This window comes from Pygocentrus nattereri, chromosome 16 (assembly GCF_015220715.1).
Source record: "Pygocentrus nattereri isolate fPygNat1 chromosome 16, fPygNat1.pri, whole genome shotgun sequence".
Taxonomy (NCBI): domain Eukaryota; kingdom Metazoa; phylum Chordata; class Actinopteri; order Characiformes; family Serrasalmidae; genus Pygocentrus; species Pygocentrus nattereri.
Genome location: NC_051226.1, coordinates 15,972,188 through 15,999,981, shown reverse-complemented (window position 1 = coordinate 15,999,981; position 27,794 = coordinate 15,972,188). Strand labels below are relative to the sequence as shown.

General features: G+C 39.1%; 5 protein-coding genes across 6 annotated transcripts in view; 4 read left to right on the top strand and 1 right to left on the bottom strand.

Annotated features, from left to right (window-relative positions):
- arhgap42a (Rho GTPase activating protein 42a) overlaps positions 1 to 12,526 on the bottom strand; it is a 37,072-nt gene extending 24,546 nt beyond the window's left edge. For both annotated transcript variants that reach the window (XM_037545855.1, XM_037545856.1), the window contains exons 1-3: positions 12,373 to 12,526; positions 8,846 to 8,941; positions 4,788 to 4,849 (exon numbers count right to left, since the gene is read on the bottom strand). In XM_037545855.1, coding sequence (XP_037401752.1) covers positions 4,788 to 4,849; positions 8,846 to 8,941; positions 12,373 to 12,526 — 312 coding nt within the window. The remainder of the gene's footprint in view (positions 1 to 4,787; positions 4,850 to 8,845; positions 8,942 to 12,372) is intronic.
- Positions 12,527 to 12,907: 381 nt separating this feature from the next.
- On the top strand, positions 12,908 to 17,109 carry fbxo40.2 (F-box protein 40, tandem duplicate 2). The gene is made up of 5 exons (XM_037546326.1): positions 12,908 to 12,981; positions 13,711 to 13,779; positions 13,985 to 14,022; positions 14,357 to 16,252; positions 16,534 to 17,109. The coding sequence occupies exons 3-5, from the start codon at positions 14,020 to 14,022 to the stop codon at positions 16,735 to 16,737; spliced, it is 2,103 nt and encodes a 700-aa protein (XP_037402223.1). The 5' UTR covers positions 12,908 to 12,981; positions 13,711 to 13,779; positions 13,985 to 14,019; the 3' UTR covers positions 16,738 to 17,109.
- A 142-nt stretch (positions 17,110 to 17,251) lies between these two features.
- On the top strand, positions 17,252 to 20,847 carry fbxo40.1 (F-box protein 40, tandem duplicate 1). Its single transcript, XM_037546327.1, has 4 exons — positions 17,252 to 18,251; positions 18,446 to 18,596; positions 18,684 to 20,507; positions 20,585 to 20,847. The coding sequence occupies exons 2-4, from the start codon at positions 18,594 to 18,596 to the stop codon at positions 20,786 to 20,788; spliced, it is 2,031 nt and encodes a 676-aa protein (XP_037402224.1). The 5' UTR covers positions 17,252 to 18,251; positions 18,446 to 18,593; the 3' UTR covers positions 20,789 to 20,847.
- A 2,834-nt stretch (positions 20,848 to 23,681) lies between these two features.
- On the top strand, positions 23,682 to 25,551 carry c1qa (complement component 1, q subcomponent, A chain). Its single transcript, XM_037545792.1, has 3 exons — positions 23,682 to 23,770; positions 23,899 to 24,067; positions 24,758 to 25,551. Exons 2-3 carry the CDS (start codon positions 23,905 to 23,907, stop codon positions 25,357 to 25,359), a joined length of 765 nt encoding a protein of 254 aa, XP_037401689.1. The 5' UTR covers positions 23,682 to 23,770; positions 23,899 to 23,904; the 3' UTR covers positions 25,360 to 25,551.
- A 966-nt stretch (positions 25,552 to 26,517) lies between these two features.
- Positions 26,518 to 27,763, top strand: c1qc (complement component 1, q subcomponent, C chain). Its single transcript, XM_037545788.1, has 2 exons — positions 26,518 to 26,788; positions 27,086 to 27,763. The coding sequence occupies exons 1-2, from the start codon at positions 26,626 to 26,628 to the stop codon at positions 27,640 to 27,642; spliced, it is 720 nt and encodes a 239-aa protein (XP_037401685.1). The 5' UTR covers positions 26,518 to 26,625; the 3' UTR covers positions 27,643 to 27,763.
- Positions 27,764 to 27,794: the final 31 nt, after the last annotated feature.

Genomic DNA, 27,794 nt, shown 5'->3' with positions numbered 1-27,794 from the left:
AAATAAAACCAGAAAATTGAATTCACCCAACCTCAACAAAATTCTGCGTGAAATGGATCTGACCTGGCTCATCATCACCAAAGCACCACTTAAATAACCTCATAACACCAATAACAGCCCCATATAAAGTTGATAAAATATGATAAAATGATAAAATAATCATCTGTCAAATATTACATTTAAATTCAGCTTTAACAAATTCATCAAGTAATGCAGTGTTCTAATGCTGTGCAACGCCAAAATATCAGCATATTATCATTCACCTGTTCAATACTAAAGCTGTATTTCTTTACAAGTAACATACAACATATTGAATATACACCATAAAAATACTTTCTAAATTTAACCTCCTTCATGTTGCATCAATCTGCACTTTCCTGCATGGATTCACTGTTTATTTCCCGCATGTTCATTTTCTCATAAGCATGGGCTTTTGGATCTCAGTGCTAAACATTAACATCTGTTTTAATGTAATGAAAGCTGGGAGGACAAATAAAATAAGGAGAAAAACTAAAGCAGGGAGAAATACAGGGTAAAGTCTGTTAAAAGTCAGATGTGGTTTGTGAGCAGTTGGGTCCTGATGGGTTCGGAAAGATTTTTCAAGCTCTAGCCCCAACTCATCAAACCTCAGAAAAAATTCATTATCGCAAAGCATACTGCATATTGTGAAAATGTCTTTAAGTATGATGTTAAAATTCAGCCATATCGCCCACCCCAGTTACTACTCCATAATTTATCTTAGCCCTCTACTGTGAACAATGCACTGGTAAATGATTCATGATAAGCTGCAATAGTCTAGTCTAAACTAAACCCTCTCTGAATTGTTTTCGATTCAACAATAATGGTGGGACTTTCCAGCCACATCTCAGGAGGAAGGACAAAGCATTCACGTGCAGTTGTTCACCCCTTTCACTCTTGTTATTGTACACGTATGAATGAAAAGTCTCTCTGGGCCTTTCCCTCTCTGACGAAGGTGTTCGTTGTCCTGAGAGGCCTGAGCAACAGTCTGTGAGATTCAAGCGTAGCAGAACCATGGTCTGCAGGAAGTAGTGAAGCTGAAGGGGGCTGTTGGGTAATTCTCCCCCTGGGGCTCCTCACACACAGCTCCACTGACCTCTGTCTCATTCCAACATGCAACAATGGATAAGACTGAAGCCACTGAACAGGCAGGGTTACAGTCTGAGAGAGCTGAAAAAGGGGCTTGTGAATGCTGCAGGACTGGCTCGCTGAATTGATTCCAGACACATCTAACACATTTCACTGCCCCTACAAACACTCAGCTTTGATGTCACACTGAACAGTCGATTTTCATGCCAAAGGTGTGTTAATTTTCTCCACTCTGAGTAATGACTCCAAGCACATTCTCCAATTGTAATGCACAAGGGACAGACTAGAAGGTTCAGTAATGTTGGCCTATTGCTCCAGACTGTATGTGGATACAGAGAAAGAATGTAGAGCTCCCTTAATTTTTAGAATATGGACCTTAAATAATAACTACATTTTTCTTATTTTACTCATATGACCAGAAACTTAAGAATGGCAATCTCTAGGCAACTCACAACTTGATATGATGTGGCTTTAACTCTGTGCACTCGTTTTTCTATGTAATCCAACTACTTGATATTTTTGTTCGATTTGTCACACATTTTATAAAGATCATAGTTCTCATAGCCAGCACAAATATACACAGAATTCACTGCAGGTTTGATCTACTTTTTATTCTATTTTTCAATTATATGCCATTTTAACATTAACTGATTTAATTAAAATAATTATAGAATATTAAATAATATAATACTGAGTGAAAAGCTATTTTTACCTCTCATTTCTTAAATGGCATACACAAAGTGACCTTTCTGCTAACAGTGCCCCCAAAGTGGAGAAAACTCAGAATGCTACAAGTGAGTTCCAAAGACACATCTATGTGCATCACACATTAAAAAACATATTAGAGGTTCCCTAGTAGCCCTATTATGAGGAGATAAGTTCAATAACTTGTGATGCTACCGCCTGTCTGATGTAACAGGACTGGCAGGAAGTGTTCTCCTCCAAGCTTGTTGAGCGGTCCAGTGATGTATAAGAGGCAGTTTGAAAATATGCGGCGGCACTTCACATCACTCAGATGAAGCATGTGCTAGCCTTCAGTCTCTTAGCACTGGTGGCAAAATGTGATTGGCGAGTTCCAGCTAGTGGGTGGAACTGGACATGGCTAAATAACAAAGTGTTTTCCACCATTTTAGAGGAGTTGCTCTAAAATTCAGCTTTAGATGCCTGTGGGAAATGATGAAGTGTTATAGTTTCTAAATATTACAACTCATCTGGACCATTGGGACAGAGAATTTTGAGAATTTTCTTCAGATGATTTGCTGCATTCTGGGAAACCTGAAGCATATGTTTTACTGTCTCTGCTGCAACTTTACAGTTAAAGTTTCAGTAAATATAACTTCAAGCCTAACTGTAAACAATACTGGAATAGCCTATTAGCCATTCAACATACTACTGGGCTGATGGTTAAAGAAATTGTTTGTTTTCAGGGTAATGTTTAAATTTACATCAATTTAAACTTAAAGCCTTATTCTAAACATGACTGGATTAGCCTGTTAGCAATTTAGCATTCTCCTGAGCTGGGTGTTAAACAAAGCCATGTTCTTCTGTAGGGTTTTTGTTCCTATTACATCACATAAGTGACATTTCTGACAAATTTGGGACAACACAGATTTGTGATTAGTGACTAATTTAGAACTGCTTTGAACAGGGATCAGCCAATCCCATTATACAACCATCTATCTCATAACCAATGTCTGTCTTTATTAAAACAGGGACTACTGATACTTGACAAGACCAGTTCCAGCCAATAGTCTTTGCAGTCTATACAAAGAACATGAGTCTGGATTAAACCCAATTCCATGCTGATTTAAGAAAAGACTTAAGAGTCCCATAATATTTTGTTAAGCAAAATAAATCTACTGTTCAAAAGTGAGCACAAGCCTGGATTTCCACAAAGTATTACTCACTTTTTGTTAACTGTCATCTAACAGTAACTCTTGATGAATCATGGCCAAGACTGTCTGCCATTTTAGCAGATTAGTTTCCTTATTACATCACATGCAAAATAAACGTACTAAACAGGAATATCCATCACTTCAACACATAGAGTACTTGGCGACCTGTCCAGAGTGTGTCCTGCCTTTCGCCCAATGACGGCTGGGACAGGTTCCAGCACCCCCCACGACCCAGAAGGAGAAGTGGCTTAGAAGATGTGTGTGTGTTTGTGTGTGTGTGTGTGTGTGTGTGTGTGTTTGCAAGTAATAATTGTTTTGTCAGAACCAGCCACACTGACCTACTTGTTTGGTTGCTGCTTTTAGTTTTGATATGACAGAACAACATTTACTAAGTAAGCAATTCCAAAACATTCCAAAGACTATGAATCAAACATCGCAGTGGCTTACTGATACGTGCTGTTTCCCCCTCCCTCCAGAAAAGAAGTCATGACCCAAAGCAAGAATCTGTTTGACAAAAAGCATGTTTCCCATAACACTCAGACCTGACAGAAATAATCTATGAAATTCATTCAAACAGAACACAGTGTCTCCCTGGGGTGCTGCAGCCTTTACTTTAACAGGGTGCCAAGTATTTATGAAGTATTATACAACGTTTACTTCCAATCTCATAATGTGATTGGCCGAAAAGTGTTTTGTTCAACACTGGGTGCTGTAGTTAAGCATTACTAAGTTTCTACTTCAGTCCATAAAAAAACAAAACAAACAAACAAACAAAAAAACAGAAAATGGATACATTAGATAACTTCTGTAAGATAACATCTGATCCACAGCATGGTATGTGACATTCTGAGGAAGAGACTGAGTACATAGAAAACCTGCATTTCACTGTACATTTGAAACCTGTTGTTGGCCCTAAACTAGCTTATTGGTCATCAACTGTGATGGCAGAACAAAAAAAAGCAGGAATCAGACAGAAATGAACAGACTACAGTTTGGCACTGGCTGTGACATGCATTCTTGTAAATATTCCAACATATGGCTTTATCTGTTACACAAAAGGCGAGTACATATTTGTGGAAGGAACTGTAAATATTAAATTACATCTCATACAATGTTTGGACTTTTTTCTTTACTACTTTATTCTGCACAAATGTTGTACTAAACCAACAGAACCCTCAAGGCTGTGTGTTAAGGCTAATAACATCATGGCTTTGAAGATCTTTGAAGTACTTGTCTTTGGCTGGTGCCTGTGACCGAATCACAACTTTTGTATCACTTAACAGTACAACAGTTCATTCCATCTACACAAATGAAAAACGTATTGAAAAGTGTTTTATCATTATATCTGACCTCTGGTCGCTTAGTGACAACAATGATTGCTTTACTCACAGTTTGTACTGGCACTACTTTTTGTTAAAGAAACGCTTTTTGTGAAAGAAATTTCCAAACTGAAATTAGAGGTTCCTTGCTTGACTTGAACGACTTATTAAAACTATGCTCCTTCTTCCACCATTTTAGACATTCCCACTTCTATAGGCCTTTTCTATACCTTGCAACAGCACAAACATCGCCTTTGTCCATAAAATAAGATAGGAGAAGATTTCTAAAGATCTACATGAACATGTCCGCTGCACTGTCCAATCAAAGTGCAATCTAAAACTCTGTCAGATATGGAGCGTATCACACCACTGGACCTAGAACTTAGGGCTAAGGTTACAGATTATAATCAGCTGAGGTAATGTATAGCAAACAAACGAGATAAAGAAAGGCAATAGGTTTACTTACAAGTCGTCGTCTCTCCTCCTCAACTGTGTTTAATAGCTGAGAGAATTCCTTTAATGACTGAGCTGTGAGAGAGAATTCCAAGTCAAATTGCTGTCAAATTGTTGCTTAAGATCTGTGCACATTCCCTGTTAACACATTCAATTTTTGAACGAGAGCAATAAAACGTGCCATTGTAAAATGACCATGGCCACCCACAACCTATCTGTAAACAGGGGAGATTCAGAATCAATGGGGCGTTGCTAAACAATTACATAGACAAGAAAAGACTGTATGTTCAAGATGTGGAAACATGACAGGACCATAAAGTATGGTTCCTGGATAGCTCCCTGGTGTGACCTGTGAACAGAAACACGCTACAACAGAAAAAGAGAATGGGTCAATCATAGCTGACAGAAATACAGCTGCTAAAGTAATTCTTTTAAAAAATACATTGAAAGATATTAATCTTACTATTTCAAATCACTGCATATACTTATTCAAATGCATAACCTGACCAGCACCTATTACAGTGAAGGAAAGGTAACAGGGAGGTGTAATATCAGATTGTTTTAATGGAAAAGGGCACACAGTGTCACTCATGTGAAGCAGCACTCTTTAACCCCTGTCCAGCAACAATCCATGTCCCAGGATGATGTCACAGAACCTCTGATGGGTCTATAGTGAATTATATATTGGAAGAACATCTAATACATGCCGTTTTCACGCTTTGTTTAGATTCACAAATTTGGATTTTCTGTTTTACAAATCAGTCCACTTAATTAACCAAAAAAACTGGACTTTATAATTTATAATAAATTTATAATAAAGTAACAACAAGTGATTTTTAGCCATATGGTTGGAGTAATTGTAAAACAGTGCTCAGATAATATATGTGGGCCTTATTCAGTAACTACAATGGTAAACTGGTTGAGCTATTTTTAGGTCATATAAGGGTGTAATAAAACTTTGAGCCCACTGGTGGGCCCTGGCCAGGTAAAAGGTTAATTGTATATTGACTGGCTGCCCAGTATTGTGCTTCATTTAAAAAGCAGTCTGGGCTAAAACACCTTTATAACTAAAGGCCGGGCTAAACTGCAGCAGACTGAAAAAGTGGACATATGTAAACGGATTTGGTTTTGTGACATCCCAGAAACACTGACTTCAAAATGAGTTGTTTTTGCAGCTTAGTCTAAATATATGGGCTGTATGGATTTTATACATGTTGTTCATGATGTGGGCCCTTTAATTTGAAGGATTGTTACTCTGATTGAGCAAATATCAGTAAACAGCTAAACATAAGCAAATCTGTGTGCGAGTTACAAGCTACAACCATGAGATGCTTTGCATCTAAAAAATGATAAGAGAGTGAAAACCAATAAACATACTTTTCCGCTAGTTATTCCGAGCGGTCACATGTACAATGCTGCATCACAACATCATTTTATCTCAGGTCGTTCAGGGTCAGTGGGATAGAGCTGCTCAAGCTACATCTCTTCCTGCCTGGAACAAGCTGCAATTTCTTGTTTGGTGATATGAAAAGAAAAGAAAGCCCCCCCCCTGCCAGCCTCTAGGCTCTTCCAAACATACAGCCTGTGGCTATACACATCTGCTTAGAAGCACAGGCCGCTGGGTAAACAGCCTCTCAGCCACAGCATGACATATTTCAGCTGTGTTAATGTGCCAGAGGCAAACCCCTCTGCATACACAGTGAGGCACTGAGGCAGCATGTTCACTCAGATTTGGGTCCTGCCAAATATCCATGAAAAATCTGTATCCGGTGCAGATATGAATGTGACGGAAACAGCACATTCAGAGCTCAGTTCACATCGCCGTGGCAAATCATTTCGGATGGAGCTGCATGAAAAGCGCTGCATTGATGCAGGATGCTTAAGCTCATTCTTCATTAAGGTTTGCAATACATTTAGTTTAGCCATTTGAAGTCTACGTATTACTAAATAAAACTGGCTTTTCTAAAATGCCACACTGTTTTATTACAGACATTTATCTTAATTACAGGCACGTATCTTACACCTTAATTTGTACCGATGAAATAAGTGACTGCTACAATATATGGGATGCTCTAGCGAATCTTATATAAATATATTTGTTATGATCAGTATAAACAAGAAAAGGTAAATGTGCTTTGATAACTATCTTTAGCTGTTAAAGGGGCCAATATTCTACATTTTTTTGCATTTGTGTGGGTTTATGTACCAAAAACAGTTACATTTATATTATATGACCCTTTTCCAACCTTATCATTTCTTAGAATTAAGCAAGCTGTCTTTGTTACTGTGCCTTGTAAATGAGCTCCGCTTTGATTAGCTGTGCATTACACTCCATTAAAAAGCAGTTCAGAGGCTAAAACACTCCTTATAACTTCAAGTTGAATGGGCAAGGCTGCACTAAGCTCAATAGGGGGATATATGCAAATGTGTTGTTTTACGTGACATCAGAAAACAGTGAATGCAAAACTGTTTCTGCAGCTTAGTTTTCATATATAAACTGTAAAAGTGCCTTGTAAATGAGCTCTGTTCTGAATGACTGTGTATCCAAGCCTCATTTGAAAAGCAGTCTGGGCTAAAACACTCCTTATAATTTCATCACAAATGGCTGGAGGCTGGATAGGTGGATATATATGTAAATTTGTTGTTTTTTGTGACATCACAAAAAAGTCAATGTAAATTTCCATATATAGATTGTGTGGAGTGACTAGAACATTTTGAATATTTAAGAGTGTTTACATATTCAAACTCTTTAGGTTCAGAATAGTGAAGAAAAATGTTCCATGATATGGGGCCTTTCAAGAGGGGAATGTTCCAAAATTGCGCACTCCTGCACTAAAGATAAGATAAGATAAGATAAGATAAGATAAGATAAGATAATCCTTTATTAGTCGCACAATGGGGAAATTCACAGTATTACAGCAGCAGCAGAGTAACAGGAGTAAGGCACTCAGTAAAAGAAATGGGAAACAGTATAAATAAATTTAAAGTATAAATAAATTTAGTGATCCATGGATTTGATAGACTGGATTGGTACCAGCACCCCTACTGACTTAATTAAATGTACAGAATATCAGATGTTACCAATCCTCATACTGTTTTCTAGTTATGTTTGTTATGAAACTGTCATAGTGCAGTTTTTTTAAAAAACAGAATTCTAAAATCTGCAGAATCCTGAAAAAAAATAAAACTATTTGCTATGGTACATTAGTCTCCACTGTATGACTATACATACTTTACTGGTATGAAACTTTCAGAGCACCATTATCGGATTGGTTTGGATATTGGAATTGGCGTCGGGAGATAAAACACTTTTTATGATGATTCAAATCCAGGCAACAGCTGGTCTTTGTGCGATAAAGAGCCTTTATTGTTCAGCACAAAATGACGCTGTGGTTGGTGCGTGGTGGTACTAGCAGCAGAGGCAATGAGCAGGATTGTTTTCAGCAGTGGATCAGATAGAACTGGCCTGCAACTCAGCACGGCTGCTTTACTATATGGGGACATTAAAATAATTTAATTAAATAATTAAAATGATTCAGAATCCATAATTAATATTAAGGAAAAACACTAATTCTACAGAGTTCAGAGTTTATTTACATAATTCAATTAAGAGTTGATTTTTCCACTGATTTTTCAAAAATTCTATATAACTAAATACAATACAACTAAGGTAAAACAATGTCAATCATCAAGGAGCACATCCATAATGATCTCATGTACTAATTTTCTGTGAGGTAGCTTTTAAAGGTGTGGACATCTGGTTCCTATCATTACCACTGTGAATAATTCTGATGCGGTATGTTTCTCGACAACAGAGCATTTCACATCAAACCACTTTGAATGACTCTGTTTATATCTGTACTATTTAATTATCCAAAAACTTTGAAAACTGTTACAATTTCCCACTTAATTTGAATTCTAGGTTAACTGAATTTATTTGAATTAAATATGGGTGTCATTCTTAGCATGACCTTATAATTTAAACAGCATTAATGCCAGAGAATGATAAAAAAAAAATCCAGTTGTGAGGTTTGGGTGAATTCCCATATGAGTCTGGTCTTAGTCACTTACCAATGTTAATCTCATCATCAGTTTCTGCGTCACCGATGCACTCAAACTGGAAATCCTGAAGGGACTGTGAAAACTTCTGTACAGCTGCAGAAAGGTCTGTGAAAGAGATTTTTGTATCAGTGATCATCAGAGTTAAATATAAATACATATTTCCATATAACTATACTTCTCACAGTAGTTGCTTTTGAAAGTTTTGCGCCAGACCAAGGCCTTTATTTCAGTCCATCCACTGTCCAGCATCAGATGTGTTTACAAACAGAAAACTGGTTACAAGCCACAAAAAATTAGATAAGCCTATATTATTACCTTTGTAAATCAAACCCCAGGATAATAGGAGCTGGATCTTTCTGGTAAATCATTCCGTCTCCCTTTTGTTGGAAGGGTTTGAGTAGGTGCCATGTTGCCATGGCACAGAGCAGTGAACTGCCTACACTCTGTCTGACCATTATGGTCAAAGAATGAAAGAAAAGAGTGCGAAAGAGTTTTGAAAAAGAAATCAGCACAGCCAAATCTATGTTTCACCAAGGCTATATTTTTACATTAGGGGTTATAAGTTATTCATTTTCAGGAGACATTTCTAAGGATTACATACAAGATAATCTATCTGCATAAGAAAGGAGTCAAAAAAAAAAGTTCAAAAAATGATGAAAAGATACAAAGAAAACAGGACTCCTAAAAGCCGTTTTAGAGAAATCAGAGAGAGTCACCATCAGAGAAACAGCACTTAAAGCCGGTATCTTTGAGAAAGAGGTGAAAATCAAGTTCCACTTTTGCTTCAGATTTGAAAAACACACTGGTGTTTCTGTCCATCCTTCTGCTGTGAGAAGGAATGATCAGTGCTATGAGTCTGAAAGGTTGTAAACTGTTAAGAAGGCAATACTGAGAAATGGAAATCAAACAAAGTAGCATGCAGGTGTTCTCAGAACAATGAACTGACCACGCCGGAGTCCAGATCTCAAAACTTAGTGTCTGAAAATTCTAGCTTAATGGTTGGGATTACTTGAATTAATAGAAGCAGAAAATGCAACCAACCAAAATATCCCTGCAGATTTCTTTGAAAAACTAGAATCATGTCTCCTGAGAGAAATAGCAGCTGTAATAAAAGTACAGTACTGGCACAGTGAACAAAGTGATATTTTATTTAGTTGTTGAGTTTTTTTTGCCAAATGGATAGTTTTCTGCTTTTACCTAATGCTGAAAGATGAATAACTTGTATTTGATGATCATGTTGTCTGGAAACTAAATAAATGAAAGGGTGATTTTGAGTTTTTTCACAATTAGGCACAACGTATATCTAAATTTAATTTCCTATTTCAAATGACCTTCCTCTACAGATTGATGACAAAATAGAGCATTTCCAAGTATCTCTACCTGCCTTCACACCAGAGACAGCTCTGCTTTTAGCACAATGTATGCATGATTGGCACTGAACAGATGCATTTGTGGAGATCCACAGCTATGTCACACAGGTGCAGGGACAGATTAGCATCTGCTGATCTCTTCTGGCAGGTTGCTGGAGGCATGGATCAAAAATGAAACGGCTGTGGAGAGCCTAGTTTTCCACTCTATGATAAGCACTACTGACGCTGGAATTATAAGCAATATTCAGTGCACTGCTACAGCATTTAGGACCTGGATAAACCAGGCTGGTTTAGTAAATGTCAAAGTATCAAACTGTCTTTTCAAATCTCATAAAACACTTCTGTCTTAAATGTTTTGTGGAACCACACGATTTTGTAATGTCTGAAAATGTACTTTTGACTTCTGTGTAAATTGTTGAAGCCACCTCAGGTCACTTGCTCAAGCTGTCAGAGAGGATGTTTTGTGATCTTCGTAGACATATGAAGAAACACTTCTGTGGCATATGAAACAACTCAATAATCACATCACAGTATGCCTTTCTGAGTAAGTCATGGGTTTCAACAGTACTTCTTGAGCACAGAACCACTGCAGAAACCTGAAAAAGAGCAGTTTTTAAATGACAGCCAGTGTGTAGTAACTGCATCAACTGTATAGTAACCAGTATCTGACTGGACATCACTTTATTTTTTACCAAATCAAAAAACACTTACAGTTTTAAAGTTAATGAGACTTGAACATCATAATGAATTTTCTTCCCATATAGTGAGGTATTTCTGAGCGGTGGGAGGGGAGGTGAAACATGATATTGTTCTTTAACATTTAAAGGACAAAGAGAAGGACAAAAGGCATTTCACGTTGTTCAAATTTTCAAGAAAACAAGAACTCTGTCATTGTCTCTGTCAATGGTAGAGGACGGTGAACTGTGCTATGTGTGATATGATACTAATGCTTTGCTGGAGCATTTGGTCCATTGTTTGCAAAACTCAGTTAAATATTATGATACATATCCTGAAAATGCCCTCAAGTATAGTGGTGTTATATTTTTGGTCTATATCACCCACAATTAGGCAAGAAGCTCTGGACACTGGATTAAAAATATACTTTAAAAAACAACAACAGAAGCTCTGATGAACCCCATTTCCGTCAAAAAGTAAGACTTCTTGTACTCAGCGCTGGGAGAGGGACTTTATCTCATATGTAACAGAGCATATTTTGAAACATTTCTGCATGGGTAGAGCTGTATTAATGTCTGCAGAACTGAATGACCCTGCCACTGCAAAGTGATGGACATCAATGGACAGTATTAACAGTCTGGCAGAGCTCTTACACTGCATCTGTAAATCAGTTCTTTCAGAAATCAAACTTTCAAACACAACTGGTCTACAAATGGCTTTCCCATCTCATTGTAACTGCATCTGCATTTTGGGGGTAGGGGCATGATTTTGATGTTGACCCACATCCCCAAAGTTGATGTATTGAAAGCATAGTAAGCAAGCATTAAAGTCTGAGTTATATGAGGTATGTATAGCAGGGTGGACTGATGGTTTTTGACGGGTCAGAAGGTCAGCCAACAGTCTGACACACAGGGTCCTTTTCATAATCCAGAAAACATCTCACAGGAAGCCACATTCCACAGTGGCCCATCAACCACACAACTCTCACCACTCTCACATCTCCATGTAAACACAGAGAGGCTGGTGCCAGCATTACTGACTCCATGGTGATAGACCACAGTTTACCAGCTGATGAGAAAAAGTCCAGAATTCAAGCATGGGAGCAAACGGCTACACAGATTACTCTGCAATGCTGGATCCAATGGGAAAGTCTATTCAAACTATTTTAAGGCTATTCATATTGGGGTTCAACTGTATAAGCAATGCACTGCATAAAGGTTTAATTTCAACCAAAAAAGAGAATTAAAAAAATGCTAATAACATTATTATTACGTCCAAAAGTATGCTCAGGAATATTGGAATATGGAGTTTTTCTTATCCTAGCTGTTAGTTGCTGAAATATATTTTTTTAATAATAAGAATAAAAAAATAAGGACAGCTTTACAGAGCAAATGCAACAATACAATTACAATAGGCCACTTACCATAACTAGTAATTCAATAGAAAAAAGACCCCGACTAACAGGGATAAGCCTCATGGTGTTTAACTTACTTTTCAGCGCACTGATAAGCATGTTTCCATCTTTGATGAGCTCCTTTATGAAAGAGTTTGTACGGTCCAACTCGATTTCGTGACATTTCAGACGGTCTCTGAAATCAGGGCTGTCCAGAAAAGAGTCGCTGAATTCCAGAGTTGGAAGTCCCATTGTAAAAGCAGCAGGGAATTGCAAATTAAATAAAGCCTCAAATGGCCTCCTCTGCGGTTTGGTAAGGTCAGTCTTTTTTCTTCCTTCGACACAACTCCTTTGGAGTTCCTTTAAACGCCCGTACGCTTTACAGTTACCTTAACAACTCCGTATCCTAAAAGTCCTCTTCCGGCATTTTGTTTCCCTCTCAATCACACGGAGATGAGGAGTTGTTTTTTCCCCACCCGTATTCCAACAAGACCCGCCTTACTGAGCTACGATTGGCTTAACAGTAGCTCACCACGTGTGCTTCAATTGGCTACTAGTTCATACTGCTGGTGAGTAAGAACCACTGGTGGCGCAGAGGGCGTGGCTTGTCGGAATGCAGGTGGACTTCTGCTGGCGTCTTCAACACACCACAGGTAGTCTGTGTGGACTTTGGAGGACTGTAGATTGTTGTTCTCCCTCGTAAAGCAGTAAGTTATTTATGCATAGAATCTAGATGGTAGACCCTAAATGAAGAAGCTCGACGTTAAACTCTGACCAATCAAAATGACCACAGAGGCACGTGTGCTACAGAATAGAGATCTCACTGAGAGTTTCTTAGGGCTTTTTTTTGTTGATGGAAGTTTAATGCATCTTAGTGATGGCTAGTTGTTGATTATGGTCAGTTAAGTTTCTTAAGTTATGTTTTAGGAACACCATTAGCATTAAAAATATATATATATATATAATTATTATTGTATTGGTGTTACTGTATCAAACATCTTTGTGGAACAGTTTAATTTAGAGCATGGACTGCCATCTAGAGGACTACTTACAGAACATTCACCTATACATAAGAGCAGTGGTCACCAACCCTGGTCCTGGAGACCTGCTTTCCTGCAGAGTTTAGTTCCAACCTGCATCTAACCCGCTGTCCTTCCCCTTTATCTGATGCCAAAAAATCTAATTCAGTCAATCAAGGTCTTCTGGAGAAGTTTATTAGCTAGAGCCTGTGTGGCAGATTGTGGTGGACTTAGGAAAGTAGATCTACAGGATCAGGGCTGGTGACCGCTGCATTAGATAGAACTCGATTTATATGACCTGAACAAGATGAAATACTTGACCATTACACTACAATATTTATATATTGGGACAGTCTGTGACATTTAGAGGTTGTGCAACTTAGCACACTAAGGCAACCTATTTTTAACTCGACCCAGTCAAGCTTGTTGCAGGAACACTTGGAAAGCACACGGTTTAGCGAGTAAAGGCATGGTCACTTCTTTAAGGTAAGTTGTCTTTCTATTATACCTCAGACAGGCTTGACTTTACTGACCTCAGCATTACTACACAGTTTTTAAGGACAGTTTCTTCTGCTGGACATTAAGCACTCTGCTTTTTTTGCTTTTGGTTACTGGTCATACATTTTTTGAATAAACATGGAAACGTTTCTAATGCTTAAGAACTGTCCTCTATTTTATCTTGTATTTTAAGGTCCTGCTGAAGGTCCTTTTGTCACAGAGTCACACATGGTATGTTTATTCCATTTTCCTATTGGTGTAGACATCTTGTTTGAATCAAGACAGTTGTTGTTATGGATTATCCTACAACTTTTAACAAATGCATTCCAGATTTCTTATCTTTGAGCACTGCGAGTCCCTTCCAACAAAAATATGTTAATATTTTCAAATGAGAATTAAATGACTTGTTCATGGACTATTTTTGAAAAGATAAGCATAACAGTAGAATGAGTTATCACTAATGCTTATATGGTTTTGCAGGCGCAATTTTTAATAATTTTAATACATTTATTAATAAATTTAATAATTTGTGAAAATAAATTACTTTATGCATTTTCTGTTCCAGAGCAGGTATAGGAGGTCAGTGCCGAGGCTGCACAGGCACTGTGATAGCTGCTATAGCAAGCGATGTAGAGCTCCCATAGAGGTCTCTGTGTCGTGCATGGTCATCAACTGCCGCTTGCTCTGCGGCGCCACCTTTCACATGTGCAAAGAAGATGAACACATGCTGCTATGTCCTAATGAGAAGGTGCCCTGCCTCAATGCCAACTATGGCTGTCCTTTCACCATGTGCCGCTCCAAGGTAGCCAAGCACCTGGAAGTGTGTCCTGCTAGTGTGGTGTGCTGCTCAATGGAGTGGAACCGCTGGCCCATCGAGGATGTAAAATCACCTCTGTATATCAACCTTCTGAAGGACATTCAGGAGCCCCAAGCTCTGGACCTCTCCATGGCCCTCAGAGATCAGAAGCATCTCTGTTCCAGGTTGAAGATGAGAAGTTTCTTTCCAGAGTTAATGGAGGAGCCAGACGAACCTATTCTAAAAGAGGAGGAGGGGGCGGTCGGAGGAGACAACTTTCCTAATGGAGAGCATGTCTCAATGAATGGAATACATGGGGATGAATTCTCAGTTAATGGTCCTCAAAAGGCTGCAGTGGAAGAGCATGTTAAGAAGGATCTCCCGGACTTCAGTGTGAATCAACAGAAATACCTCCAATATGAGAAGATGTTTAGCATGGAAAGAGGGGGCTGCAAGCAGGCTGAGAATGAGGGATCAAAAACAGGAGACAAGAAAGACAAGAAGGAACCACCTAAAGGCTCTAGTAACCAAGCTGTGCAGCAAGAAACTTCTAAGGAACCAGAAAAAGTCAAAGACGGAAGAGATGCTGTCCAGCCAGACATCTCTAAAACTGGCCTTGCTCCTTGGCAGGAAGGTGTCTTGGAGAGACTTGGTCGAGAAGTAAATCCGAGAGAATACAACATGTATATAGTTCACCATGGACGCATGCTGCTCTCCTTTGGCCAGATAGAAGCTTGCACACCCAGAGAGAAAGATTTTGTTTACGGCAGCCTGGAGCCAATACCAGTTCAAACCTTACGTTCATTTAGTGTTCCTATTAGCTACAGGCACAAACGCATCCAACTGAAGGACCCTTCAAGCCGAGTGCGTACCGAGCACAAGAGTGTGGACACATCTGATTTGGGTGTTCCTAAGGAGGACGCTCAGAAAATGGATGAGATGTTTGCAACCTTGCTGTGCTCCGCTGAGGTGGAGATCAGGGGACACAAGATTAGTGAAACAGTGGCAACAGATGGACTGTATGTTGACATAGCAACTCAGACATATAACTTTGTTGCAGCTCCATTCAAGTACAATGCCACTCTGGCTGATATTACAGCAGAAAGGGATTTGAAGCTGCATCTTCAGACTGATACGGAGAGCGTCACGCTCAGACACAACAAATCCACCTCTGCATTTACGTTCCTCTGTGGACACTTCTTCAGACGGGATGAATTTGCCTCCCACTATAAGAACGTCCACTCAGATATCCAGTCTTGTCTGAATGGCTGGTTTGAGCAGAGGTGTCCTCTGGCTTATCTGGGCTGCACCTTCGTCCAGAAACGCCTCCAACCCTCCATGCATAGAGCCACAGTCTCCTATAACCAGGACCTCAGCATTTTCACACTCAGGCCTGAAATCCCTACATCTCATATGGACGATTCTCATGAGGTCACCATACAACAGATGCAAGTCAAACAAGATAATTCTCTTAGTGATCTTCCATTTGAGATCCTGCGTCATATTGCGGGCTACCTAGATAGCTTCTCTCTCTCCCAGCTAGCGCTAGTCTCCAGACTTTTTCGTGATGTCAGTGCCACACTCCTTCAGGAGAGAGGTATGGTTGGCTTAAAATGGCGCAAGAAGATTTACTCTCATGGCAGAGCCCGATGGAAGTCATCCATAGTAAGTATGATATGATGGATGCTGTGGTGGAACGTACACATTAAAGGAACCACACTAGCCAAATTAATTGGTTTGAGTCATTAGTTAAGATTGGTACACATTCTTTAATGTCTGTGCATAAATTGAAGTAAACTGATTATTAGGAAATGCTGTTTTTCATGTAAAACATGACAAAAATACAGCTTTTTATCAATAATGATAATTGACATCTAACATGGATTCTTTCACACCACATTCTTCTCCCCCTTTTCTTTTATTCTTTCCCTTTCATTCTCTCTGAGGTATGGGAGTTCAGTAGTCTGTTCAGCAGAGTGGGCAGTTGGTGTATTGGTGGTTCTCCTTCCATGGCTGAACATCTGAAGTGCTGTCCATTTTACCAAACAGAGCCCAAACCAAAGCGCTTCGCCCTGCCCAGCATGGGGAAACACAAAGAAGATATTAAAGAGCGGCAAAGTCTCGTCACACTGTTTACGGGACGGAGATAACTTTGTTAGAATTTTTTTAAATGTTGTTTTTGTCTTCTGACTGCATTTATTATAGCGTATTTAACCCCTTAAGGGCCTGTATGTGTTACCATATTTCAATTCCTCACTCTTATAACTTAATAATTTACCCATTAGTTTCATAGCAGTAACTGAATAATTCATAGTTACTAATTAATAAGTCTTAATATTTATGACTGCATTACAAGCATATATGAATGAATGTGCATACATATTAGCAACATGTTAGCAGATAATTACACAGAAATCTAAATATATCTATCTAATATATATTTTCAGTATTTCGTGTGTCCGCTGTTTTCTTTCATTGCAACTCCATTAAAATCTTCGTGGATATTTTTCCAAACCGGCAAAGTTCAGTTGTAGAAGTTGGTTTAATTTTCTTCTTCTCACAAAGTAATTCCAACCACAAATTTGTACTCATCAGTCCATAAAACTTTACTAAATATCTCAGAAGTCCTGCTTTAAGCATTGTAGAACCATGGCTTCTTGACAGTTACCCATCCTTTCAGAATTGAGCTGTCTTATCACAGAGGAAGCATGGACAGAGACACATGCATTTTTTCAGACCTGAAGCAAAAGTGGTGCTTGATTTTCTCCTCTCTCTTAAAGATGAAAGCTTTAAATACTTTTTATCTGATGGTGACAGTTGTAGTTCTCTACCAGGTCTTACACGGTTTTTAAGAGTCCCATTTTCTCTTTATCTTTTAATTATTTTTTTGAACTCACTTATTTTCATTTGACTCTCGCCCTCCTTATACAAGTAGATTATCTCGTATCTAATCTCAAAGTATCTCCAGAAAAATAAACAACTTGCACTTAATGGCCATTTTGACAGGAAATTACACACACACACACAAAGAGAACATAATGAGGACAGTTGTGCCATTGTCCTTAGCTACAATGAAAAGTATGTATGCTTAAGATGTTATTAAAAGGCTGTTTATAAAAAAATTAATTAAAGGATAAAGAATTTATTTTCAAGGTCAAAACACTGAACTACAAATATGTGTGTTGCATTTACATGAAGAACAATGCTAGCTAAGTTTCCTTGCCATTCAGTGAACATTTCTACTAAAAAATGTTTCTCTATTACTCTTACTGCTACTAATATAACAAAATGTATTAATATATTATAATGCATATTAAAATACATTACTGTTCTTGTAACCCTAATGTGTTTGCTTCACCATGTGTAATGTTTCAGCTCTTCTGTTTCAGAGTGATTAAGTCAATGAAGAGAGAAGCACTTAGAACTAACAGCAGGTCACTCTCAGCAATGTTTGAAAACACTGATGCAACACTTCTCTCTGTAATTCTGAGCCGCTGATCATTTTAGACCTGTAACCGGATTCTGTGTTTCAGAGGTCACACTGTTCGTCCACCATGTGTGCTTCTGTCTATTTTTAACATTCAGACATGCTGCTGACATTAGTACACTCAGCCTTAAAGTGACTAAGCTGAACACCAGCAAGGAGCTGTCCGCATTGACACGGGTAAGATGACCTATATTTTCCCTGTGTTTGAAGTTGTTATATATTTCTTGGACAGTCACATCTTGTAGTGTAAGTTCTGTTATGCATTGCTTGTTTAGGCTTTAAGCATGAACTCCTTCTTAGGTGATATGTGTTGTTTTCTTGTCAGTGTCAGTTGGGGGTCAGATTATCACTGAACACTGTTCCGTTTTCAGCCACATGGGGGAGAAAAAGATAAACAACAAGTCATTTTCCTGTATGATGTTGAATGCAGCTCACAGTGTGGTCAGATTCACATTTTGATGTGAGGAATCATTTTCAGATGAGAATTCAAGCCCACGCCATTCATGCTGGTTTGTAGACATGGTAAGTGAAAAAATCTCAGTCTTCAGAAATGGCAAACCATGATCTGCTGTACAGCATCTTTTACAATTGTGACAACTTTTCCCTTAGGTAAGACAAAAGACTCCAGCATCCAAGTTGCACATACACTGTGAGAGCTGCTACAGCCGGTGCTGCAGAGCTCCCATTGAGATCTCCGTGTCATGCATGATCATAAAGTGCCGCTTGCTCTGTGGCGCCACATTTCACATGTGCAAAGAGGATGAACACATGCTGCTGTGTCCTAACGAGAAGGTGCCCTGCCTCAATGCCCACTACGGCTGCCCTTTCATCATGTGCCGTTCTGGGTTAACCAAGCACCTGGAAGTGTGTCCTGCTAGCGTGGTGTGCTGCTCAATGGAGTGGAACCGCTGGCCCATTGAAGAGGCTGAGCCTCCTGAGTTCTACCAGAACATCTTAAAAGAGAATTACACCCAGGAGCCACTGGACCTGTCCATGGCTCTCCGGGACCAGAAGTATCTCTTTCAGTCCCTTAAAATGAAGGCTCTTTTTCCTGAGCTTGTCGAAAAGGCAGAGGAGGAACCTGGAGTCCAGGAACTGGAAGGAGCTGTTGGAGGGGTGTTGAATGGTGTGGAGGAAGCCTCTACTTCTGAAGGTGCTGACTTAGTAGATGCTGAATTTCAGGAAAGGCCATTAACCCAAGAAGAGAGAGAGGCATTAGCAAGGGATACTAATGTCTCAGGTATTGGAAAGTACCATGCCTGGGAGAAAATGTTCAGCATGGAGCTAAGTGGTTGCAAGCACACCATTAAATCACTGGGTACAAACCCACCCTCCAATGGTAATGAGCTCAAACCCCAAACAAATCCAAACAGGCTAGAGATGTTACCGGAGGAATTACACAACCACGCCATGGAATCCAGTAGACTTTTGGAAACACCACTTTTCAATCCATTCGAAATGGATGAGCGCAAATTTTTGATAGCAACATCATTGTTTGCTTGCGATACTCGCCCAAAGAAGAAACTTATATATGAGCATCTGGAGCCCATGAAGATTAAAACAGTAAGGACGTTTAAGATACCCACCAGCTTTAATGCAAGACCAAGTTACATTCGCAATCCTGGTCGTTACAAAAGGGTTAGCAAATCTGTCGACACGTCAGACCTGGGAAATGACATGAATGAGACACCAAAATGGGATGAGGTTCAAGCAACCCTTTTGTGCTCTTTGGAAAAAGAACGAAGAGGACACCTGATTGCAGAGGCCAGCTCTTCAGATGCCCTCTTGATGAGTGAGGGAACTCAGACTTATGACTTTTACTCTGTTCCTTTCAAAGTAGATGCCACTCTGGAAGACATCACTGCAGATAGGGATTTGCAGCTTCATGTCCAGATTCAGACAGAGAGTGTCACCAACAAACACAATAAATCAAGCTCTGCATTTACGTATCTCTGCTGCCATTCTTTCAGACGAGATGAGTTTTCTTCTCACTTCATGAATGTTCACTCAGATATCCAAACCAATTTGAATGGCTGGTTTGAGCAGAGGTGTCCTCTGGCCTACCTGGGCTGCACCTTCATCCAGAGACGGTTCCAGCCTTCCACACACAGAGCCACTGTCTCCTATGATAAAGATCTCAGCACATTTACCATTAGACCCGAAGTGTCGTCCATTCTTTATGAAGGTGTGAGGATGGTATCCACAGAGAGGAAGCGAGCGCGAAACCTGGATGCTCTGAGCAAGCTGCCTTTTGAGGTTCTAGTATACATTGCTGGGTTTCTAGACAGCTTCACTCTGTCTCAGCTTGCTCTTGTATCCCGCCTTATGAGAGAAGTCTGTGGCACACTGCTGCAAGAAAGGGGCATGGTCTCATTGAAGTGGGAAAAGAAGGTCTATTCTCATGGAAGATGGTGCTGGAGAAGTAGACAAAAGGTCAGTTTTCACTACGAACTGAAAGTGAATAAAGTGAATCATGACATTCTACTAACAGATATTCTAAATCCATTTAGGTCTGGAGGTTCAGCAACTTGTTCTCGTCTGTGGATAAGTGGTGCTTCGATGAGTTTCCTCCAATGTCTGAGCATCTTAAGGTCTGCCCTTATTATGAGATGGAGAACAGAACAGAACCTGTACGTCTAACTTCTGTCCAGGAATGGCATAAAACAGAAAAGAAAACTCATAGTCTTGTTTCCATGTTTTTAAAAAATAAGTAGGATTTGCATTGCTCCTGTTTACTCATAACTCCTGCTATTAAACTCATGATGTAACAATGTCTGTACTCTGGTTTGATTAACACAACTGAAGTCTGCATAAACAAGGTACAAACTATGTAAAAACACACTCTCAAGCACACAACATGGTCTTTAAGGTCAAACTGTATGCCTTAAATGAGTTTTAATGGCACACTACATTCCAGTGCAGAGGGAAAGGTACAGCGATATGCAAAAAAAAAGTGGCATGAAATACACCCATTAAATTAAATATTTTGTTGATTTTCTAAGTGAAAATTAGCAAACACATCCACTACAGGGAACAATCTTAAATAGGGCATTTTCTGCATATTTTACTCTACAATTTCTACTTATTTGCTAAAAAACAACAATATAAAATGTTCTATAACTTTTGCACAGGTAGATGTAAGTTCTCTATGGATGACACATTAACTTATTTTCATTTTCTGAAGATGATGCACTTATTTTCACTGAGAAAATCAACTGAACATGTAATTTGACCAGGGCACCCAAACTATTACATAAGTCTGTACAAATATCTTCTTTTCTTAACCATTTTAAGAAGAAAAATAAAATAAGAGGCCTCAAGGTACCCAGAGATTTTAAAAAGTTTGTAAGAAATGCAAAATTTGCATTGGAATATGGTCCAATTATGTTCCTTAAAAGTTTCGTACCCCCTTTTTAAAAAATACATGATGTGGTTATCATACTTTTATCGACAAATGTAAATACAGTCTTAACAATGATAACATGACCTGAAACTTAACTCAGGCAGTTAATTTCTTTAATGTTTTGGGTCCAAAACAGGTTGTAAAACTTTAAATTTACCTTTTAATTCTCAAGTTTGAATATTAACAGTGGGAACCCTCAGGGCTTTCTAAACCCTCAGAGTAAGCCTAGTTATTTCTGTGAAAAAAGAACATGTTTAAAATATTCTGTTCATTTATGTAATATAATTACTGTACTGTAGTGTTTTGTGCTCATATTGCATTGTTAAGGATTGGTTGGTTGGTTGTAGGCTGGTTGAAACTTCAGGAGCAAGATTGAAGGCCTGGGTCACATTAACTGTCAACAGAATTAAGAAGTTAACAGAGGAATCAATTAATCACATCTGTTTTTATTTACTGTAGCTGAGGTCACTATTTGTGAAACAACAAATCCATCTAGACCTTCAGGATGTGCTTGATACTTCACTTACTGCAAGTCAGGTCTTTTGCAAAATTCAAAAGTCTATCTTTAATTCAAAATGGCCCAATATAGTGATATGAATTGCTGTTAGAATTAGTGTGAGCAAACTACTAGAATCCCATAGGGATGCTCCCAGAAATAGCACTAGTGTTTTTCCTCATTTTTGAATAAGTATTGACATTTACAGCCTGAACAGAAGCCCAAGCTCTAATGGTGACGATTCACTGCAGACTTTTAATAAACTCATGAACAGTGAACATCAGCACTTTTGTCCATTTTGCTTATACTGGACAAGCATCAAAGCCATACGTCAATCCTGCGCAGAAATGCTTCTTTGGGTCTGAGACCAACTCAGATAGTCCAAACGACAGTGGAAATGTATGTATTGTATTGTGATCAGATGAGTCCACATTTCAATTTGTTTTTGCAAACAACAGACATTCAGCTCTCAGTGTCAATGATGAAAGAGACCATCCAGACTTTCATCTGCAAAAGGTGCAAAAGCCATTTTAAAGAGATGTATGCTGCCATTAAGATGAAGCCTTTTTTTGAGAAGTCCCTGGTTATTTCAGCAAGTTCTCATTCAGTGCTGCAATGGCGTAGCTTCTTAGACACAGATTGCATGTGCTCAACTAGGCTGCCTGCAGTCAAGATCTGTCTCCTTTTGAAAATGTATGGCATATCATGAAGAGAAGAATCAGACAACTACAACCACGGACTGTCTTAAGACTTAAGTCTTGTATCAAGTAAGAATGGGCAAAAAATTCCCTTGCATAATAAACTTTAATTATTGGTATCCTCATTTCCTAAATTATTAAAAAGTGAAATTAAAAGGATTAAAAGTCGGAAAAGGGTGGAATGCTCTGTCCAGGTAGGAAGTGAATTCTTGTCCCAAGTGGAGGAGTTTAAATATCTTGGGATTTTGTTCACAATTGAAGGAAGGATGGAGCGAGAGGTTGACAGGAGGATTGATGCGGCGTCTGCAGTAATGCGGACCCTATACCGGTCCATCATGGTGAAGAGAGAGCTGAACCAGAAGGCGAAGCTGTCAATTTACCAGTCAATCTACGTTCCGACTCTGACCTATGGTCACGAGCTTTGGGTAGGAGACCCCGGGGAAGACCCAGGACACGTTGGAGGGATTATATCTCTCGACTGTCTTGGGAACGCCTCAGCATCCCTCTGGAAGAGCTGGAGGAGGTGGCGGAGGAGAGGGAGGCCTGGGCCTCTTTGCTTAGGCTGCTGCCCCCGCGTCCCGGACTCGGATAAGCGGTGGAGGATGGATGGATGGATGGATGGATGGATGGAAATGAAAAGGAAAGGTGATGTAACATAGTGGTAACCTGCCTCTGTCCCAGCTTTTTTGAGTGTGTTGCAGTCATCAGATTCTAAATTTGTTCATATATACAAAATTCAGTTAAGCTGGTCAGTGAAAATATTGGGAATCTTGTTTTGTACTTTTGTCAAGAGAATTATCAAATCACAGATTCTTGTTTTTATCACATTTTACAAAATGCCGCAACTTGTCCTGAAATGGGTTTGTATTTTTAACATTTGCCCTGAGATCAAGTTTATTTCGCTGACTTTGGCAAAGTAATGGAAAAGCAGAAGTAGTCTTTCTGCATGTATTTGCAATTTTATCTTTTTTTTAATCGGTTGTTCCTACTTCAATGGGGAATTGAAAGAATTGGATTTGTTGCCACATTGCTTTCTCTCTCATGTCAAGTAGAGGGAGGTGAAATCCTAAATTGTCATTAAATCCCCACAGAGATTCGGGTGAGTCTGAAGCATGTATTTACTGTTGTATGACTTACAATTCCTTACTGTAGTAACACAGTATGGCTAAATATATAGTTTGAACCTTGCTAAAAGGTTAAATTGTCATTTATTGTCTATAACTTTAGATTAGAATGAAGCCGGCAGGCCATCTTTTCGCAGCTGTCTGGGTGGTTGGACTTTTCTCCTTCAGTCTTTGCCAGAAAGACTGTGTTCTGCAGGATGGAAAAGTAGGACAGCCTGGAATTCCTGGGAGAGACGGCTGGGCAGGACAGAAAGGAGAGAAGGGAGAACCAGGTATTTGCTATGCATTTTGCTGATCATGTTGGATAATTCTGATGTACAATTATATTGATGCATTGAGCTAAAGGTGGTGATTTAATATTATAATATATTATCATAACATTTAATAAAGTGTGTGATCTTTTTGGAGAAAAATAAACAGCTCTGAGTTGCCCTTAAATATTCTCAAATTTAAAATATTCAAATCTATTTAAATTTGCGAGTACAACCTACCCCTATGGGCTCAATGTGTTCAAAAGTTTTAATGAAGTGGTTTGGCAAAGTAATCTAATTTACATAGTTTTTTCACTTACCCCAGAGTCGATCAACCAAGAAGTGTTTGGAATCTTGTGTGTTTGCATATTTATTGTAAATCTCGAGTGGCAAACAAACACTAGAACTCATTAGTCCCCCAAATATCCCAAATAATTTCTGTAAAAATACATAACCAAAACTTCTTTCAACCAGTTCAAATGGCATCCAGATCATGTTGATCGACTTGTCAATGTGGTTTAGTACACAATATGACAGAGTTGCCACATAGGTCCACTTCTACACTAAAGATGCAAAATTTGGAACCCAAACATGCCTTGGTTGATCCGCCGATTTTTTGCCAAACTATTTCTTTAACGTTGCATGCCTGACAAAGTGATTGAATGGTTAGATTTATTTCTGGCAAAGTTCTGTAAAGATATTTTCACTCAGGTTTGCAGGTGCAGCTGAGTAAGGAAGCCCTGGCTGCTCTAAAAGGAGATGAAGGTGAGCAGGGCCCTGTAGGAGGCATTGGAGTTAAAGGCTATCAGGGGCTCCTCGGGCCACCCGGTCCGGCTGGTCCTCCAGGGCCTAGCGGAAGAAGTGGAGACAGTTTTGGAGATGTTGATGTAAGCAAGGCAGCCTTTTCTGTGATAAGAACCAGGAAGATGTACCCCAAGCACTATCAACCAGTCACCTTCGATAGAGCAATTATTAATGTCAATAATGACTTCAACATTGAGACAGGTCATTTCACGTGTAGGGTTGCTGGGGTGTATTACTTTGTGTTCAATTCAGTCTCTGAGGGAAACCTGTGTCTAAAACTGAGGAGCAACCATAGTCCTGATGTGAGTCTGACCTTTTGTGACTTTAACCAGCGCCAAATATCTCAGGTTGTGTCTGGCGGGGCCGTTCTTGAGCTTGCTAAAGGGAATAAGGTATGGATAGAACCTGTCAAGAACCTCGATCGTGAAACTGTGGAGCACAACAGAATGACAATCAAAAGTGAGCCGTCAGCTGTGTTCAGTGGATTTCTAGTCTTTGCTACTGAGTAATGTAACAGCTCCATCTTAGACTGCAGTTTCTGTGTTTAAAGGCTTGAATTACATAGCAAGTATATACTAGATTGTATTGTGACTGTACTGGACTTTCAGCTCATGACCTGTCACTCGTGTTTTTTTTTTTTAATTTTACACAAATATTTCAGTTGTAATACTCATGCAATAAATTTTTCTTGTGAAATTTGAGTTGTTCATCTGTGACTCTTTAAGATCTGGTTCACACTGAAGGGAATTCTCATGTAGTTGTGCGCCACAGGGGGAATAAAAATCAGCAAAATAACAACACAATAATAAACCCAAACATAAACAATAACAAAAAAAAGAAAACGGAAACATTTAAAGAATAAATATATTTTTAGAATTATATATATATATATATATATATATATATATGTTGTTATTGTTGTTGTTGTTTTATATATATAAAATTTGAAAATACCAACTGTTATGAAATTATTATGAAAATATTCTTGTTGCATGCAAAAATGCCATTACAACCTAATAATGTTTTTCATCTCTTTTAAAGTTAGTATGAAGATATACAGCTTTTGTTTTGACTATTATATTATATTATATTATATTATATTATATTATATTATATTATATTATATTATATTATATTATATGGTCATTGGTGGTCCTGTCGTGTTTCTTTTTCATTGATGGGCCACGCAGATTTTGGTGGGCCCGATTAATTGTGCATTAATTGATGAACTACCATCTAATACTGTAAACCTACAAAATGCACTGAAGTGTTGTGTTCCTAATAAAATCAGTGAGAATATGAGTATGAAAATTTTGAGGTGTGTTTACATGACTTCATACACCCTCTGTAAGATATGAGGAAAAGCCAAGACAGCTCCAAATGCAGTTTACATCTTAATCTTAATAAATCTGTTAGTGGATAAATTTAACAATTACAGTTGTTTAATGCAGGCAGTCAGACATTTACTGTATGTATGGACTGTTTTGCTTGTGATGACAGAAGTATTGCTTTAAACGGCAGTAATTAATTATCAGACTGTTCATAAATGCTTTGTAATTAAAACCACTGTGCACAAGCACTGCATCTGAGAAATGATGTTAAGGCACATCACGTGGTTTTAATGCACTCTGATACAGTATAAAAGAGGAACATGCAGCACATTTCATTTGATTGGCCAGACGCAGTCATGTTTGATTGGCTCTAAACTTTCCCAATCTGCTGAGTTTAGCTGACTGAACCGTACAGACAGCAGCTCAGTGGATCAAGGAGTTGCCATGTTGAACTGTAAGCTCATTTTCGGAGCTGTCTTGGCAGCATGTCTCTGTCCTATAGCTGCTCAGGACTCCTGTCCTGCAGGGATACCTGGACTGCCAGGTATTCCAGGTTTCCCTGGACGTGATGGCAGAGACGGTGTGAAGGGGGAGAAGGGAGATGCAGGTAAGTGCTAAGCTCTAGTCAACACTTATGCAGCTCCAGCAAAACAGAGCTGTTTGCTTCATTTACTGTCAACACACTCCAAAAAATTTTTTGCAGCAATGCTGTAAAATAACTTTTTTGTTCTGAACTCTGTTGTGCAAAGAACTTTTTGATCTTTTGCAAAAACTCACTAAAACCAGTTAAATGAAAAGGTTTCACCGCAAACTGCAGCTTTTCTGAATTAACAATCCATTTTTTCTGATTCTGATGGAAGGTGAAGGTAAAAACAACGACATGTGCTTGTGCTCATTTCAACAGGACGCACTCTTCAACTGGAGAAGCTTGCAGTTAAAGGGGAGAGCGGGGAGCCTGGCTTGCCTGGCCGCCCAGGAAAGAGGGGGAACCCGGGCGACCCTGGCCCACCCGGACCACCGGGACCACCTGGAGGGCATGGAGATGTCAGCAACTCCAAACCACAGTCTGCTTTCTGTGTTTCCCGTGAAACCACAGCTGCTCCAAAACCTAACAGCCCAGTAAACTTTCACAATGTCATAACCAACGTCAACGAGCACTTCAACGTTAGCGAAAGCAAATTTGTGTGTCATATTCCTGGCACTTACTATTTTGTGTACCACGCGACCTCTATGGGAAAGACCCTGTGTGTAATGCTGATGGTTAACGGGGAGAAAAAGTCTACCTTCTGTGACCACATTCAGTCCACAGGCACTCACTACCAAGTAAGCTCTGGCGGACTCGCCGTGTACCTGATGCACAACCAAAAAGTCTGGTTGGAGACCAACGCTCAGAACGGCATGTACGCAGCTGAAAACAAAGGCAACAGTGTTTTCTCTGGTTTTCTGGTTTATGCACATTGAGGGTTTGTTTACTGTTTAAAAGAATGCAATGCAAACATGCTTCAAATATATTCACGTTCTGTACAATCAAGAATGCAAATGGTATTTCTAATTTCTGTGCCAATAAAATGCTATGACATGACTGGTTTCTGCTCCTTCTGTTCTGCTCTTAT